General features: G+C 52.2%; 1 protein-coding gene across 4 annotated transcripts; it reads right to left on the bottom strand.

Annotated features, from left to right (window-relative positions):
• Positions 1–215: 215 nt before the first annotated feature.
• On the bottom strand, positions 216–16427 carry RNF121 (ring finger protein 121). 4 transcript variants are annotated; one of them, XM_063148068.1, is made up of 9 exons: positions 16335–16427; positions 10473–10510; positions 8539–8680; positions 6680–6834; positions 6104–6211; positions 5554–5674; positions 3472–3605; positions 1821–1922; positions 216–1529 (listed from the first exon to the last, which is right to left on the bottom strand). In XM_063148068.1, exons 1-9 carry the CDS (start codon positions 16425–16427, stop codon positions 1409–1411), a joined length of 1014 nt encoding a protein of 337 aa, XP_063004138.1. In that variant the 3' UTR covers positions 216–1408. The 4 variants fall into 4 exon arrangements, with proteins under 4 accessions (XP_063004138.1, XP_063004136.1, XP_063004139.1 ...); XM_063148066.1 differs by lacking the exon at positions 16335–16427 and adding an exon at positions 16209–16298 and having other exon boundaries at positions 1821–1947; positions 3456–3605; XM_063148069.1 differs by lacking the exon at positions 16335–16427 and adding an exon at positions 16209–16298 and having other exon boundaries at positions 216–1543; positions 1824–1922.
• Positions 16428–17436: the final 1009 nt, after the last annotated feature.

Genomic DNA, 17436 nt, shown 5'->3' with positions numbered 1-17436 from the left:
CCCAGGGCAGCACCCAGCTCCTCTGCCACCTTCCTGCTCCCACCAATACCAAGCAGCTTAGCTCTGGATGCTACAGGGTGAAAGAGGTGAGCAGGGAATGCAGATGGGTGCTTGGTCATCATCCACCCGATATCCATCCCCTAGGAGAGATGAAAGGAGAAACCTTCCCTGCCCTGCAGCAAGGAAGACAATCAAGAAAAAACCAGGGCCTCGTCTCCGTTTCCAGGGCTCTTATTTTGGTGTTTGGCACAACACTGCAATGTGGTTTCACTCAAAAGAAAACTCAGAGGATTCAGAATGATGCTGGGGTTCCCCAGGAGGAACACAGCCCACACAGACATGACAGCACTGTGGCCACTTCCTAAATCCCCTGAGCCAGGAGCTGCCTTGTAGCTCCCCACCAGACCCCAGGGCCCTCAGGGAATATGACTCAAGTTTCCACATGCCAAAATACCACCGCTGGCCCTGGGATTGGGGACTTTACCCCACCCACTACCAGAAACTGAGACCAAGCCCACTTGCCCCAGCAGGACTTTGGCATGGCTCCTACCAGCAAGGCCAGGAGGATGTCATGGAGTAATGCTGGGGCAGGGAAACACCAGCACCAGCCCAATCTTCACTCCATCCCTTTTATTCCAGTGCCAAGAGCAATACGCAGTGAGGGCGGACCTGCGCCCGGGGCAGGGGCACCTGCTCTTGGCTGCCCCTGAAGTACCGTCACCATCACCCACAAGGGCACAGAGAGGAGCAGCACTGGCCCCACCCCATGCCTTGGCTGACCCCCCCTGAGCAGTCAGGGGACACTGCTGGACTCCAGGGAGGAACACAGAAAATTTGGGAGCATATAAAAGGGTTCCCCGAGGCAGAGCCCACCATTACCATGCTGGAGAGCAGCCTGGTTCCTGCTGGCATACCCGGGGTGCCCAGAGCAGACCTGGCAGCCAGGGGTAGCCAGGTGGCTTTCATCTCTTCTTTCAGGGCACTGGGCTCCAGCCTGTCCTCTGCAGCCCCCATATCCCATCCTCGCTGCCAGCAAGGCTGCTCCAGGGTGCTGGCATTGGGGGCTGACAAAGCCTTGGCCCTTCTCTGTCCTGACCTCCCCTGACAGAGTGGCAGGAAGGAGCTGGAGAACAGCCCCCAGCCCAAAGCTCAGCCCAGCAGGGCACTGCAAAGGGCTGGACAGGGACAGGGAAAGGGGACAAGCGTCTCTTTTTGGCTGCAATAGAAAGTTTTAAATATGCTCATCAAAATAATTGTTTTTTAAAAAAATCCTCCCCTAGCCCCAGCAGGAGGGGCCCTGATGTTGCTGTCCTTGGTGGTGGCCAAGGTCCTGAGAGGTGACGGAGCAAAGCCAGCATCCCTGGTGGCAATGTCCTCTCGTGGTTCCGCGGCTCCCCACCGCCTGCCCTTACTCCAGCCCCAGGATGTAGTTGATTCCCTGGACCAGTCCGATGATCACCGGCTGCCAGGCCACCAAGTAGCGCAGCCAGTCCAGCAGCTGCCCGTACATGACATGAGGCCTCTCCCAGCTGGGCAGGAAGGAGTTAAGGAGTCCTGGGGAAATGGATGAGAGAAGCATGGCCCACCCAGAAGCCACCCAAAGGTGCCCCAAAGCAGGGACAGAGAACACAGGTCCCAGAGGGATGGACAAGCACCCAGGAAGGACAGACATGAGGCTTGCCCTGGGCTTTGCAGGGTCTCTGCCAGAGCCACGTGCTGCAGAGACCTGCTGAGGGTACCAGGCAAGCCTCTCACCCCTTGTGTGCTCTACCCACTGCTTCCCTTCCCAAAGTGCTGGCTGCCAGCAGGAGAAAGGATACGGATTACTGAACATCCTCTTGAGATCCACCTTCTCTTTGCAGTATGGACACGTCTGCTTCTTCCCGACAATGCACCAGCCCCGGATGCAGAACTCATGGAACCTGGGGAGTGGCACGTTAAGGGGAACTGGAAGAAGAGGGGGATACACGGCTCAGTGTGGAGGAAACAACCAAGGCCAAGGAAGTCCCCCCAGAGCCATGGAAACATCCCCCCATGTGAGGATGGTGCATTGCACAACCACAGCCCTTTCCTAGAAGGTGCAGCAGCTTCCAGGACAGTGGAAGGAGCTCATGGGGCAGCAGAACAGAGCCAGGGTGGCAGCATGAAGGCCCTGACCCATGCATGGGCACCAGGGAGACTGAAACTTTTCGGTGATGGTGCCCAAGCTCTGTGAACTGCATGCATTTTGGAAGCCTTCTTCAAAGGCTTCCTGGAATTAACATTTAAGGAGTTTCTCTGTAAGGGTCTGACTTACAAGTGCTTGCTATGCTCTGTCAAAAGGATTTGCACAACCTGAGCACAGCCTGAAGAAATTACAGGAAAATATGAGGTGGCTGCAGATGATTCTGCCACGTACAAGGGTGTCACAGAGCAAACAGACTTTTCCCAGAATATCTCTGCTGCTCAAAACATGGAAGAATGCCAGGCAGCAGCAACAGGAGTCACTTTCTTGTCAGCCCTGGAGCCATAGATGCAGGAGTGCCCAGCCAGCCGTCACCCTTGAGGACCACCAGGAGCACCAACCAGCTCCTCTGGCAGCCACGCCACCCCAAGCTGCTGCAGTCCCAGGCCCTTGCACAGTGTCAGCCATAAATCTCAACAGCTCCCAAGAGTTAAATTTAAGCTCCTGTTCTGCCAGCATGACCTTTGCTCAAGCCCTGTTTGGAAACCACCTCGCAGGCAGCAACACACACAGTGCCAGAGGACATCCCATGTGTACACTGAGTCACCACAGGGGAAAAACCCCAGCGTGCCACCTCAGCTGGGACTGAGCACCAACTAGGACTTCCAGTTCCAAAACCCATTTCTCATCAATCAGCTGACAGGAAGGGCTGAGTGAGTCCAGCGTGCTGGAAACCCTGGAGGAGTTCTGGAGAAGGAGGAAGCTGCTGGACTGTGGCCAGAGCAGGTAGCAATCAGCAGTGCTGGACCAGGGGGCTGTTTTCAGAGGGGGACAGCAGTGTTTCCCCACAGTTCTTCCTTATAGACACTCGGGACCCACTGCAATGCATCTCTGAGGGGCCAGGGTGGCATGGAGCAGGGATGCCTCATGTCCTGACCTCACACCATCACCTCCACCAGAATATCTGCTGGGGGCACTGCCAGGCAGATGGGCCACAGCAGATTTGTCAAAAGCAGGTAAAAACTGAGGTGCAGCTCCATGACTCAGCAGAGGGAGCTGGGGAGGTGAAGGAAGAGAAAACAACCACTTGGGAGTGGCAACAAAGTAATTTCAGGGACACCTCTTCCCATGCCAAGTCAGTGATGACACAGGCACAGATCACATGCAAAGTCAGCCGGACAGCCCCGCTTCCCAGAACAGGCATTTCTCCACCCAGCACAGGAGAAGCCGTGGGGCAGGAGCTCCCTGCTGCCCACCCCAGCGTGGGGCCAGTGAGGCAGGGGGCTGGCACCTGCAGAGAAGGATACACGTGGTTGCAGGAGAGGCGGTAGGTGTTCTCAATGATCCCTTCCTCGTTGACATCCACGAAGATCTGCTGGCCGCAGACGGCGCAGACGCTGTCAGAGAGGTGCTTGGTGGGCATCCCTGAGGCGCTGTAGAACTGAGCGAGGGCAGAGCAGAGGGAGAGCAGTGACAGTGGCACGCCACGTGTCCCACACCCGCGGCGGCACAGCTAAGCTCTAAGGAGGGCTGGGCTCAGCACCCCACGAGTCCAGCCTTGGCCTTTGGGGCTTAAAAACCTTGTTACAGGTCCGGCTGTGGGAAACAACTACAACAGGACAGCTGCTCAGTGATGCAGTGGCCTGTCACACCCCAGCCCCATGCACCCCCTCCCTGTGTCAAGGGGCCAGCCCTCTTTGCTCCCCAACAGCCAGGGGGGTTTTCAGCTGCCTGCCAGGGTGAGACTGGGGGAGAGAGCAGGACAAGTTGGAGGTCACAGCTTTGACCCAAAATAACAACCTTGGGCTGCCAGTCAGATACAGCCCCTACCTCCAGCCCTGCAGGTCCCTGACACTCATTCAGCAAAGCACAGAGAGAGCAGCCACCCCTCTCCATTTCCCAGCCTCATGGCTCAGTACAGGGCTGACATACCACAGAGAGTGCAGTCACAAAACCAGGTCCCACACACTCCAGCTGCAAGGGACCCCTCGGGATCATTGAGTCAAACTCCCTGCTCCACTGCACTACCTAAAACTAAACCATATGACTAAGGGACTTTCTGAACTCTGGCACACTTGATGACATGATCATGTCTCTGGGGAGCCTGTTCCCTCTGGATAAATAACCTTTACCCCATGTCCAATCTGCACCCCCTCAATTCAGTTTCACTCCCTTTTCCTCATGGCTGGACAATCACCTCCCCTGGCCGCACATTGATGGTGTGCCTGATGCACCCCAGGACACAACTGGCCCCTTTTAGCTGTCAGGACACACTACTGGCTCATATTCAATTTGCTGTCAACCCTAATCCTTTCCAAAGAACTCTCTCTGGACTCTTGCTCCAAAATTTGTACCTATAACCAGGATTACACCATCCCAGGTGGGGAATCTGGCCCCTGTTAAATTTCCCACAGTTGGAGCTTGCCCAGCTCTCTCTCCAAGGAGGTCACAGCTCCTCCTGGTTTAATACCCTCAGCAAAACATGCCTCTGGCAGAGCCCTGGCACAGGTTTGCTCTGAACATCCAACAGAGCCCTGAGAATCTAAGAGAAACCCTGTGCCAAGGTGTCCAAGTGTGGCAGGCCAGGGGCTGGAGCAGAACCTCACGGAGCAGCAGCAGAAAGCTCAGAAAGATGGAAACACAAAGTCCAAGACCCTAAACAGCTGCTGAAAAGAAGAAACATGACCTACTCCACTGGTGTCCTAGGTCATGTATTTTTGGTGGAGTGAGTTATTTTGATAGCAAGTGAGTGGGCTACAGATTTTAGGCCACTGCGTCCTCTGTCCACAGGGACAGCAAAAGTTGCAGCAGGTACAAGGAAGGAAGCCCACAGTGTGAAACCTTCCCTGGTGGCTGCAGGTCACAAGTTAATGCAAGCACAGTGGTGTCAGAAATGGGAGTGTTCACTGGAGATTTTAAATGCCCAGGAAAAGAAATATTTGTCAGTTCAGCAGGGCTAAACAGATCATTCCACTTCTCCACAGAATCAGAAAACGGCTTGGGTTGGAAGGGGCCTTGAAGGTCACCCAGTTCAATCTCCTCCATGGGCAGGGACACCTTCCACTAATCCAAGCTGTTACAAACTGGATCTGGTACACTTCCAGGGGATGGGGCAGCCACAGCTTCTCTGGGGAATCTCTTTCCTCTGAGGGTGTCTCACCACCCTCAGAGGAAAGAACTTCTTGTCCTGGAGATGGAATCCTGCAGAGGCTGCGCTCTTCAGGAAGGATCTCAGAGAAACTCTTATTATATTAGATCCAGGGACCCTTCCTTGAGGAGGGGGAATTCCCTTTTGAGGGAAGCCAAAGCTGCTGCAGAGCCCAACATGTTTCAGACCTCCTGATATGGGGCACAGCTCTGGCCTGGGGTACAATCCACCCTGAACTCACCCCGATGGTTGAGGCCATGTAATCCGCACACATCTCAGCAAAGTCCCGCTCCAGCACTCCATAGTAAAGACCATAGAAGAGGAGGGAGATGCCAAAGTCCATTGCATCTTCTGGTTTGATTCTACAGCAGAAAAACCAGCAACAGGGTTTTTTGAGGGCAAAGTCACTGTAACCATATTCTAGAGAATGTATTACTCCAGAGAAGCAGTCAAACTCTCTAACAATGAAGCTGGTTTGGGGTAGAGTCTTCTGCCACCACCTATGGACTGGCTGCTTCTTACAGTATGGCAAAAAAAAAAAAAAAAAAAGCCACTGCTGCCCCCAGAGCTGGGGGAGCTTCCAATAAGTGAGCTGGAAGAAGGGCTCTCCAGCAACCCAGACCAGTTCAGGTACCAGCATCCTGTCATCCTCCCAGGAGTGAAAGGACACCCTAATAGTCTCTTTGGTCCCATTAATCAGATTGCCAAGTAAACTGATTTTCCAGAGTAATAGCCAAAGGTGTGTTCCACCCCATCGCCCCAGGAGTGGGAGCTGAAAGATTCACTCTCACCTGAATAATAGGTTAAGTCCAAAAAGTGTGAACATGACAGCCATGTACCCCACGATCCCAGTGGCATAGCTGATCTTGTATATTAGTAGAAACCATTTATAAACCAGTCTGTAAGGAATTAAAACAAAGAATTTAATTACTTCATTTTCCCTGAATGGAAGTGTGCCAATCATCTGAAGAGTTTTATTTTTCACACCTGTTGCATTTTTGCAGACACTTCACCTACCCCTACACATGGGCAAGAGCTTTACATTCCTAATTCAACGTGTCACAGGCTGCTCACAGTCTTGACTACCAAAATAGAATCCTCATGATCTCCAAAGGCCATAAGGAAGCGTGCTGCATGCTGGGAATGCCTTGGGTGAGGACACCACCCCACATGGACTCCCCACCTTTCCACCCCCCACCCAGGTACCAAGTATATTGGGCTGGCTGCCAGCTAAGGGCTTCACATATGCAGGGCTCTCACACTGCCAGGATGCAAAGCTTAACTCACATCTGTGCAGGGAAACTGAAAAGAGATCCTTGTAATGGTTACCCTGGGGCTGAGGAGTTTCCCAGGAACAGCAGACAAACCTGGGTGTTGTCTGTACCAGAGGCTTTCGAGTTGCCCGGAAGGTGACAAAAGCTGTGACGGCTGAGAAGAGCACCCAGATCACCAGGAACCGCCACCAGTTCAGCTTGATAGTGAAATACAGAGGTACTACCCACATCTGGAAGAGGGTCACCATCTGCAGGAATAGAGGAAAGGCATTTGGAACTTGTTCTCTGCTCCTCAGACACCAGAAACACACTGTCAGCCATTCTCCTGCCTGCATCAAATGGCCCTGGATTGCACCAAGAACCTGGGGAGGTTTGACCTGTGGCACCTAGAGAAGAGCTCAAAGCACATGAGTCAGACAGAGAGCATCTGAGGGAGCTGGGAGTCTCAGCCTGGAGAAAAGAAAGCTCAGAGAGGACCACCCTGCTCTCTGCATCTACCTGGAAAGAGGTTATAGCCAAGTGGGGCTCGGTCTGTCCTCCCAGGAAACAAGTAACAGGACACTAGGAAAAGGCCTCAAGTTTTGCTAGAGAAGGTTAAGGTGGCATATTGGGAAAATTTCTTCCCAGAAAGAGTGGTGAAACCCTGGCACAGGCTGCCTGTGACAGTGATGGAGTCACCATCCCTGAAGGGATTTAAAGGCCGTGTGGATGTGGCACTGGAGGACAAGGTTTAGTGCAGGGCTTGGCAGTGCAGGAATAACAGCTGGACTCAATGATCTCAGAGGGCTTTTCCAACTCACACAGTTCCGTGGTTTTGTGAGGCAGCAGCCACATGGTTTTTGGGAGCAAAGGGTACAGCTGGCAGGAGAACACAGAGGAATCATCTCCAGAGGAATGTAGGAGAGATGATACACACAACTAGCTGTGGTAAGGCGGCTACATAAACCTTCACCTTCCCAGGATCCCAATGCTGCAACCACAGACATCTCAGACAGGAATTACACAAGGCAAGAAGGTTTTGGCTTGCCTCTGCACTACAGCCTATTCCTAAAAGGATCTACAGCTGTGCAGCTGAGCTCCCACAGTGCTGCTGGAGGGACACAGGCAAAAAAGTTTGGTTTAAAGTTCACAGAGAACTACAGGTGCTACCTGGAAACATTAATCAATATTATTACTGTGACCGTGAAGCTGCTTCAGGTAACTAACAGACCCAGACAAGCTGGTGGCATCAGCAAGTGGCAGGTCTGCTCAGCAGAGTGCTGCAGTGTAGGAAAGGCATTTTGTGCTGTTCTTGTGCGCCAGGGAAGGCTTCCTGAAGATAAGGAAAGATAAGGAAAGCCCTGTATCTCTCTCCAGGAAGACACCAAGGCTGTCACCATGGTGATGTGATGAAGGAGAGAAAGAGATATGGACTTGAGCTGGCTCACAGAATTGTGTGGCTCTTTTTCACCTATTTAGAGTTTTGTTTCTTTCTTATGACCAATGGGCAGTGAATGTGTCTGTTAAGTAAACGCAAATACCTTGAAAAACTGTAAAGGCAACACGTTGCTATAACAAATTGCTCTTATGCACCTTCTGATGGAGTCTTGGTGCTTTGTGCCGTGTCATGCTCTATAGACACCACAGGAACCATCAAACCCAGGTTGCCAGCAGCAAGAAGCCCCCATTGCTTCCAAGGGAGCACCCACAAAATGCAGCTTCCCTCAGGACAACCCCCAAGATCTGCTTGTCCATCCCTGATTGAAAGCACTACATCACACCGAGTTATCTGCATCACTTCCAACAGAAACCTGAGGCCTTCCCAGTCATCCATCCGCATCCCCAGCTGGAATCCCACACATGCTGGGAGAAACAACAGGAAAACCAGGAACACTTTCCTCATCAGCAAAAGGAGGGCACTGCTCAGCACTCCCATGCAGCATGGCAGGCAGACTGGCTGTGGGGTAACTCACATTGTAGGAGCGAGGGTGCCGCTGCTTCCACTGCACCAGGAGGAGCTGTGCCACCACGAGGGTGGCGATGAGGATGAGCACCATCTCGGCGTGCATGGCCTCGTGCCCGCGGTGCTTGGCGTGCATCCGCACGTGCTCCACCCTGCAACAACCAGGAAAAGAACCTGAAGAGCACGCTGCATGCTGGGCTACAAACACCTCAGGAGAGCCAGAAGGTCAGATGGATAAACAGCACTATGAAGAATTGTGTTTGTGAACAATCCAGAGGGGAAGGGACAAAGGGCTGCTCTGAGACCAGCTAATTTCTACGCTGTGAAAGCCAAGAATGCCACCTTGCCCATCTGAGTGTGAAGGAGGTGACCTGACCTACTGAACATGGAGTGCACAGTTGGCGTAACTTGCAATCCCAGAATGGGTAAGGTTAGAAGGGAGCACCAGTGGGGTCATCTCTTTCAACCTTCCGGATCAAGCAGTGCCTTCCTGGAGCACGCTGCAACTGTTTGACCCAGAGCGCATGCTAATTCTCAATACCAAACCCTCAGCCCAGTTTTGGAACCACTAACACTGTTCTCCCTCTTGTCCAGCAAGGGAAAGGCTGGAAGGGTCAGCGTGGAGAGCAGGAGGAACAGCTGACATCTGGCAAAACCCCCAAAACCCCAGCAAATTGCTTCTCTCTACCCTGAGCATTCCAGAACAAGCGATTTCCAGCCTGATACTTGCCAGATACCTGGAGTTTCTTTGCCCAGCTTGTGCTGTTTGACCAAAAAAGCAAGGTGGAATTAAGAGCTGAGAGACATTGATGAGGTCCCCTGTCAGTCATCTCCTCTTGAGGCTGAACAGCCCCAGCTCCCTCAGCCTCTCCCCTTAAGGAAGACACTCCAGTACTCTCACCATGTCTGCAGCCTCCACAGGACCCACTCCAGGAGCTCCCTGTCTCTCTTGTCCTGAGGAGCTCAGAACTGGACACAGCACTCCCAGAGGTGCCTCAGCAGGGCTGAGTAGAGGGGCAGGATCACCTCCTTTGACTTGCCTGCCATGCTATTCCTAATGCACCCCAGAATCCCACTGGCCTCCTTGGCACACAGGGCACTGCTGGCTCAGGGACAGTTTGTTCTCCACCAAGACCCCAAGGCCCTTCTCCACACAGCTGCTCCAGCAAGTCAGCCTGTGCTGGTGCAATACTGAGAGTCCAGTCTGACTGTCATTTTCAATAAGCATCTGGATTAAATTGGTTTTGCTAAGGAAAAAAGAGGAATTTTTCAAGCCCCTTACTGTAAGGCAGATATTGAAGGGCTGGAGGGTGTCCAGAGAAGGGTAAAAGAGCTTGAGAAGGGCCAAGAGCACAAGTCTGGTGAGGAATGGCTGAGGGAGCTGGGGAGGCTCAGCATAGACCAAAGGAGGCTTGGGGGTGATCTTCTTGTTTTCTACAAGGCCCTGACAGAAGGGTGGGCCTAGGTGGGGACTGGGCTCTTCTTCCAGCTAACAAGTGAGGGGACAAGAGAAAATGGCCTCAGGTTGTGCCAGGGGAGGTTTAGGATGGATATTGGGAAAATCTCTACACAGAAAGGGTTGTCCAGCCCAAGCACAGGCTGCTCTGGGCAGTGGTGGAGGCCCCATCCCTGGAGGGACTGAACAGACATGTAGATGTGGCACCTGGGGACATGGTTTAGTGGTGACTTCAGCAGTGCTGAATGATTGGACTCTATGATCTCAGAGGGCTTTTGCAACCTTAACTATTTTGTGATTCTATATTAAGCAGCAGCTTCAAAAGAAAGAAACTATTGCCTTCTAAGACAGCCCATACTTCCCACCATCAAAAAATGGTGATCCTTTCCTGCCCCACTGTGATCACAGGCCATGCTGCTGCTGCTTGCTCTGCTCAGTAGCAGGAGCTCAGTTGAGCTGTGTGCTCCAAATCAGCTCCCAAAACTCACCTCCATCTCTCCTCTGGGGACAAGTGTGAAAGATCAATCTAGGGAGAAAAAAAAAAAATCCATGAAATCAGCTGCTGGGAAACTCTGGATTCAGATGCTTTAAATAAGAAACCTCCACAGTGCCAGCACAGCCCAGAGCTGTCCTTCACTTTCCCAGGAAGAGCAGCAACTCTCCCTGCTCCTCCACCTTACTTACACTCCCATATTTTATTGGAGCCAAAGCTCTGTGCAACATCCCATGTGAGCAGAACAAAAAGACTGGCTTAAATCCCACATTCACAACCCAGCCAGGTGTCTCAGGGCACAGAGTGGTGATCCCAGTGAAGCCAGTGCTCCCACCAGTGGTAGGAGTCCAAAATCCCACTAGGCTGCAGGACAGGGGACAGCATGTCACACACAGCAACAAATTAATGCCAAAGAGATTTCAAAATCACAGTAAAATAAATATTTAGGCCTTGCTTTGCTGAGATAATTGGAAATTCCTCCCAAACTTCACAGGCAGGAGCTACAGAGAGCAAGGGGAGCTGCTGTTATTAGTGATGATTGACAATGGATATTTGTATCCCAACTTCTCCAGTAAGATTCACAAGAAGTGTGAATATTCTCACTTTTGGACAGGGGAGGAGTAAGGGGAGCTTCAACACCTCATTTCTGCTTTCATCTGGAGCTTTATATAGAATCAAAGAACCACAGAATGCTTTGAGTTGGAGAGACCTCAAAGGTCATTTTACTCTAACCCTCCTCCCATGGGGACACCTCCTCTAGACCAGGTTGCTCCAAGCACCATCTAACCTGCTCTTGAACACCTCCAGGGATGGGGAATTCACAGCTTCCCTGGGCAAAACCTTCCTTTGATATTGTGAAAAGTGCATATTATATGGCTCTATGCAGATATTTACCATATGTATTTTGATGTATTGATTAGTAGTGCTATATTAACATTTTAATAGTATGATAAATGTAGTCTCGTAGTTAAAAAGTAACTTTTGTAGTTAAAATAAGAACTATGTAAGTGGGATATTTTCTTAAGAAAATAATGAGGCGCTCACACCAGATAGCAGCCACAGGACACCTCAATCTTTCAGAGAAAAAGAATTTATGGTTCTCTTATCAAAAGAAACAAACTTCTTCCTGCCTCAAAGGGACTGTTAGGATGCAGAGGAAGAAGTTGAGGATGACCAGACAGAATCCTGTGTTTGAATGGAATTTATGCATCATGTATGAGGTGTATGAATATGCAGCAGGCTGTTGTTTTTAAGGGTTAATCCTCTGTTAACGGGTGTCCTTTTTCGGGCTCATGCTGCCCAAAAAAAGGTACCCAGACATCAGTAACTCTTTGTTTCTATTGTCTCATATTGTCCTAATTCAATTTGTCCAAATTATTATTACTCTAATTGCATTACTATTTTTATAACCATTTTATTACTATTAAACTTTTAAAATTTTAAAAACAAGTGACTGGCATTTTTCCTCTAACTGCTGAGGAGCCTGCAGCATCCCTCATGTCCCCACCAGGGTCACTGAGCAGGCAGCACACCCTGACCATGGCACTGGGGAGGGAACCCCACAGCTCTTCCCATCACCTTTTCTTGGTGAGACACAAACTCAGGTTACATCAAGAGCAGCTCACCTGGGCTGGGAACATACATGTGGGGTTTACTGGAGACACTCCAGTATTGCTGAGGCACTGGAGATGAGGGCTGGAAACAAGCCATAGACTTGTTTCCACAAACACAGACTGTTATCACTCTTTCCTGCACACACCAGAGATGTGTACACAGGAACGAGCTCCACCTCACCCCACTGGGTACAGGGCCACAGGCTTGTATCCAACCTTTATGCTGGGGCTCTCCACAGGCTGGTGCAGCAGTCACCTCACCTGCCTGCTCACCATCACCAGCACACAGGGGTCTGCAGGCAGCAGCTCTGATCACAGCCAGGCTCAGCTGAGGGTGCACAGCTGCCTCGTTTCCTCTGTGACACCTAATTTACCCCAGGGTGAGGAGGTAGGGAAAAACACAGCACAGCAATCCATCTGCCTGATGTGGAACATCTGCTGAGCTTCACCCCAGAGCAACACCTGTGAGAAATTCAGCCCTTGAGAACCAAGGCCTGAAGAAACACTCCAGGACTTAGATGCAAAATCTAAAGTTATGAAAATCCTCGTTGGAGCTCACTGAACTGTGTCAGAAGCCAAGGGAAGGTGGTGACAACCTGACACCAAGAAGAGTGTTTGTGTCAACCAAATTCCCCAGCACCTCTGCTCCTAAAGCAGCCACATCCAGATCCATCAGTTCAGTAGTTGCAATGTAATTTAGAGCAACAATTTCTCCAAACAAACAGGAAAAAGGAGATTTTGAAATGTTTGCTGGTGACTGCACACAAGAGACTCAGAATCCCCTAGTGCTTGCTGGCTCCAGCACAGGTCAATCCCTCTGCAAGCTCTGAGAGTGACCTGGGTGCTCCCACTGCCTCCCCCCACGAGACCCCCACTCCTCCCAGGCTCTGCCCCACCCTTGCTGGATGAAGATGTTTGACAAGCACCTTCCAACCACAGCAATAATCTACATTTCTATACAGTGGCTCAGCTTGCTCCTTTGTACCACACCAGCAACCACTCCACAGTGTTGGTGCCATCTTAGAGACTGGGATATTTACCAGCCTATTTCCTTTGGCATTTTCCCTGAATCTCCAAATTCTTCCAGCAAATGCATTCAAGATGCCTCAGCTCCAAATCCTGTGGAAACACTGCTGGCATTGCTCAGAGCAGGCTTCTCCTGAGCTGTGCTCCCAAGCCAATCAGGGATCCATGGCCCTGGACACAATTTTCTCTCAAGTACAAGGAGGGAGCTTCACCAGATTCCCCAGAGCTCAAAGCTCCTGAAATAACTTTATTAAGGGGGGGGCAGGACATGACAGAGGGGATGTGAGAGGGATCTGATGACTGTCAGACAGGACTTGGCAGAGCAGCCACCCTGAGCCAGACCTTCCAGTTAACCCCTCCTTGATCTGCATACTCTCTTAGCACAAAAGTTTTGGATTAGAGCTAAAAATGCACAGGAATGGTGAAGGAAGCACCTGCTCTTGCCAGCAAGCACTCATTCCACTTCTAGTTTGGGGTTGTCTGATTTTAACATGCAGTTTTTGGGTCTCCTTCTAACCCCACAGCTAGGTAGAAGAACCTCCACTCCTAAATCTCCCTTTACCAAGAGGGGCGTACCCATGATATTTTCTGAAAAATCCTTTTGCCGGGATTTTTCTCCTGAGAAATCTCAGAGGAAAAGAAAACCAATAATTACCTGCTGCTGTGGAATGCAACAGATGCATCTTTGATTGGTCTCACGTGGTTGTTTTTAATTAATGGCCAATCACAGTCCAGCTGTCTTGGACTCTGGTCAGTCACAAGATTTTATTATCATTCCTTTTTTATTGCTTGCTAGCCTTCTGATGAAATCCTTTCTTCTATTCTTTTAGTATAGTTTTAATATATCATTTTCTTTTAATATAATATATATAATTAATATATCATAAAATAATAAATCAGCCTTCTGAAACATGGAGCCAAGATTCTCATCTCTTCCCTCGTGCTGGGACCCCTCTGAACACCCCCACAGAGGGGTTTGACAATAACATTTAGGGTGACTGAAGCAGCTGAAGATCAGCTCTACCAAGTGTTCAACACCAGCCTACTCCTGTTTCAGCATCCTTCAGCTGCCACACCAACACTGGATCCAGTGTGATACCAACTACAGCTCTCAGACAAACTTTTTGTTTTTAAGAAAAGGATTTTAAAACAATTCTTCTGCTCTCTGTCTCCTCTGTAATTCACAAGCCTCTCAAAAACCTCAGCCTCCTCCAGGTGATGACTAGGAGAAACTGGATATCTAGGACTAAAGTCTAATCCTCTCCTTGGACGTGGCATCATGGCCTTTGGAAGAACCTTGTGCCACTCCCTGGTTTCCTGCAGGAGCTGTTGCCCCAAAGCCTCCACAAACCTGTGATCCCCACCACTGGGACAGTCACAGAATAACCTCCTCGAGAAAATCACAACGATTGTTGATATGGGTAACAGCAAAGCTGGAGCACACATTCCTCACAGCCCAGGGAGCTGGCAGGATCTCTGGGCAAACACACACCGCTGTGAGCTGACTGTAATCCACTTATGCTCTAAATCTCCAAAGGAGGCAAGAAGAATGCCTTGAGGATGGAGAATAAGCAGCTGCTGATTTCAGCTCAAAGCTCCAGAGCAATCAACAGCCCTGATCTCACTTTCCCACTGGCCCAACTTCAGTCTTTGTCTCCCAGCACCTACCAGGAATAGCCTGAAATAAGAGGAATATAAATTTCCACAGTGCTCTAAGTGCAACCAAGGCAAGTTGGGATGAGGCATACTCTTTAGTGAAAGTCTGAAAAGATTTTGGAATCTCAATTCTGCATTTTTTCTGCTTGTAAGATGCAGGAATAAGGAGCAGAGAGCAGGAATTTCCCAACTGATCAAACATTTGGATAACTGGAAATTAAACCTTTGCCTCTGCACAGGCAGAGCCAGGGCCATGGGACATTTGGCTTTATTCTAGTCCCCACCATGAGTGGCTCATCAGCAAACTGCTCTGCCCAAAGAGCTGCCAAGACCTCAGGACAGCACAAGCAGATAGGTTTCACCCCAACCATTTGTGGAACCACAGGGATAAGCAGTCCTATATGGACCTCCTCATTCGCTGCCTCCTTGTGATGCCCTCACTGCCAGGCCGTAATGGAATGAAAAGGGATCAGAGAATCTTCCACATTTTTACAAACAAAGTCACCAAGGAGTATCTTAAAATATAACCAGCAATATAACCAATATAATCTGGGAATCAACCCTCCCATCACCCCACTGCACCACTCTCCAGCAGCAACACAAGGCACAGGGCAGGGGTACAAGCTCCCACAGCTCAGCCATGCACTAGGGAATCTCCACAACTGGGCCCTGCCAGCAATCTTCTCCAAAACAACCACCAGCATCTGACAATTTTAAAGCCACACCACCAATTCTTGAGGAAAGGCACCAAAAAAATTACCTGACTGCACAAGCTAAGCGAATTTATGACCCCTGTGCAGCTGCTCCCACAGTGCAGACAGGATGGAACCAAGTTCTCCTGGTTCTCTACAACTGGGAAAAACCCTCCCAAGCACGAAGCACAGGGGAAGGTGAAAAGCCACTGCAAAGCCCGGGGCAGCAGTGCCGGAAAGTGGCACGAACCTGTGACAGAGCACCCACCCTGCTTACAATTCCATCTTTCCAGACAGATTTTTTTCCACTTCTGTAATTTTTCATCCCCAGGAACATTAAAAGCCAGCATGGGAACAACAGCTGTGCCCCCATGGCTGCCCTCCTGCCCCCAGAGCCTGCACTGTCCCTGCCCCATGGGCCCTCCGAAGCTGCCAGCGCCACCCTGCCCCTGTCCTCCCACACCAGGATCTCCCCCGCCCTAACACTCCCCACACCCATTTCCCCAAAGCTCTACAAGATCAAAGTGACCCAAAGTCGCCGCTGTCCCATTCCAGGGACCCTCCGAGCCCCTCAGCGCACATCCCTACCCCGTTCTCCCGGACCCCGCGTCCCCCAGGCCCCACGTCCGCTGTGTCTGCCCTTCACAAAGCACCCAACAGCGCTGAAGCAGCCCGTCCGCGCCTCGCCTCCCCTGCCCGACCCGGTTCGGCGCAAACCGCGCCCCGCCGGCCCCGTGCCCGCACCTCCTCCGCCTCACGCTCAACGGGGCCGCCAACCTCCACCTCCAGCACAGCCGCCATCTTGCCCCGCCCCCCTAGTAGCCAGCCTGTTCCGCCGCCGTCCGCCAATCACCGGGCACGCTGCCGCACCTTGAGCCAATCGCTGCGCGCGGCGCTGCTCCGGCCACCAATCAGGCGAAGGGAGGAGTGGAACGGCTGCCGGACAGGCCCCTCCGGGCGCATCATAGCGGTGAGCTGTCACCGCCGGCCGCTGGCTCCGGGGTGTGGGCCCGCAGTGGGACGCGTGGCCCCCGTGGGCAGCACCGGCAGCACAAAGCGGCTCGCACCGCCGTGCCGGCAGTGCTGCCGCTGCCCTGCCCACGCTCGCCACTCTCCGCCACCGCCGCACGCTGTTCCGCACAGGGCGCAGATAGCTCCTGAGCTCCGCACGCGGGCTGCGTGTCGTGTCTCGCCGCCTGTGTAACGTCCCCCGCGGGCTGTGTGCGTGTCCCCCGCGGGCTGCGTGTCCCGTTAGGTCCCGCGGCGGGGAGAGGCGCTGAAGGGAGGCGGGAGCGGCGGGGATCGGGGCTCGCGTCACTTGGGCGGCCGAGATCGGCGCCGATGGGGCTGGGCGGTGAGTCGGGACCTCTGGGGTCCCCCAGCTGGGTTGGGTAACGGCGTGGAGAGGCTGTGGGGCACAGCCAGGGCTTTAACAGGGCTGGGAAAGCGGAGAACGACTGGGGAGCTGCAGCGATAGCGGAATGGCGCTGAGGCGGTGTTCGTGCGTCTGGGAACACGGGCCGTGGAGCTGCGGGTGAGCACTTGAGGGCCCTGGAGAACAGGGCTGGGGCGTGTGGGTGGTACCCGGGTGGCAGAATGGGGCGTTGTGGGCTGAGCTGGGGGATTGTGACTCAGATTTGGGGGTTACTGCTGGGACGGGAACCTGAGGGGTGCTGGGGCAGCTCTGGGGGGGCACCGAGGCGGTGGGGTGGGACTGGTGAGCTGCTGGATGGTACCAAAGCCAGGAGATGTCCAAGCTCGTCAGACTCTCCTCTCTCCCCACCAGGCACCGGAGGCATGCGAAGGGAAGTTACACTTTGGCAGTGCTGTCTCCAAAGGCTCCAGAAAGGCTCCGGTTAAAATCAGCTGTGTGGTGTCCTTCTCCTCCCAGGTGCCTGGGGGCTCCCTCTGGGGGGCTGGGTGTGGGGCTGATCCCTCTGAGCTGCTGGGGTCTTGGAAGAGGTGGGTCAGG

The sequence above is a fragment of the Melospiza melodia genome, chromosome 2 (genome assembly GCF_035770615.1).
Source record: "Melospiza melodia melodia isolate bMelMel2 chromosome 2, bMelMel2.pri, whole genome shotgun sequence".
Classification (NCBI taxonomy): domain Eukaryota; kingdom Metazoa; phylum Chordata; class Aves; order Passeriformes; family Passerellidae; genus Melospiza; species Melospiza melodia.
Note: the sequence above shows the minus strand (reverse complement) of the source record. Positions and strands in the feature narration are given on the sequence as shown.

What these genes read in the sequence shown, in the direction of transcription:
- RNF121 (XM_063148068.1), bottom strand. Translation starts at nt 16,427, where the DNA reads ATGCGCCCGGAGGGGCCTGTCCGGCAGCCGTTCCACTCCTCCCTTCGC. An exon ending in TCCCCAGAGGAGAGATGGAG is followed by an intron (nt 8,681 to 10,472) that starts GTGAGTTTTGGG and finishes TGGTTGTTGCAG; the next exon opens with GGTGGAGCACGTGCGGATGC. An exon ending in GGACTTAACCTATTATTCAG is followed by an intron (nt 5,675 to 6,103) that starts GTGAGAGTGAAT and finishes TTTCTGCTGTAG; the next exon opens with AATCAAACCAGAAGATGCAA.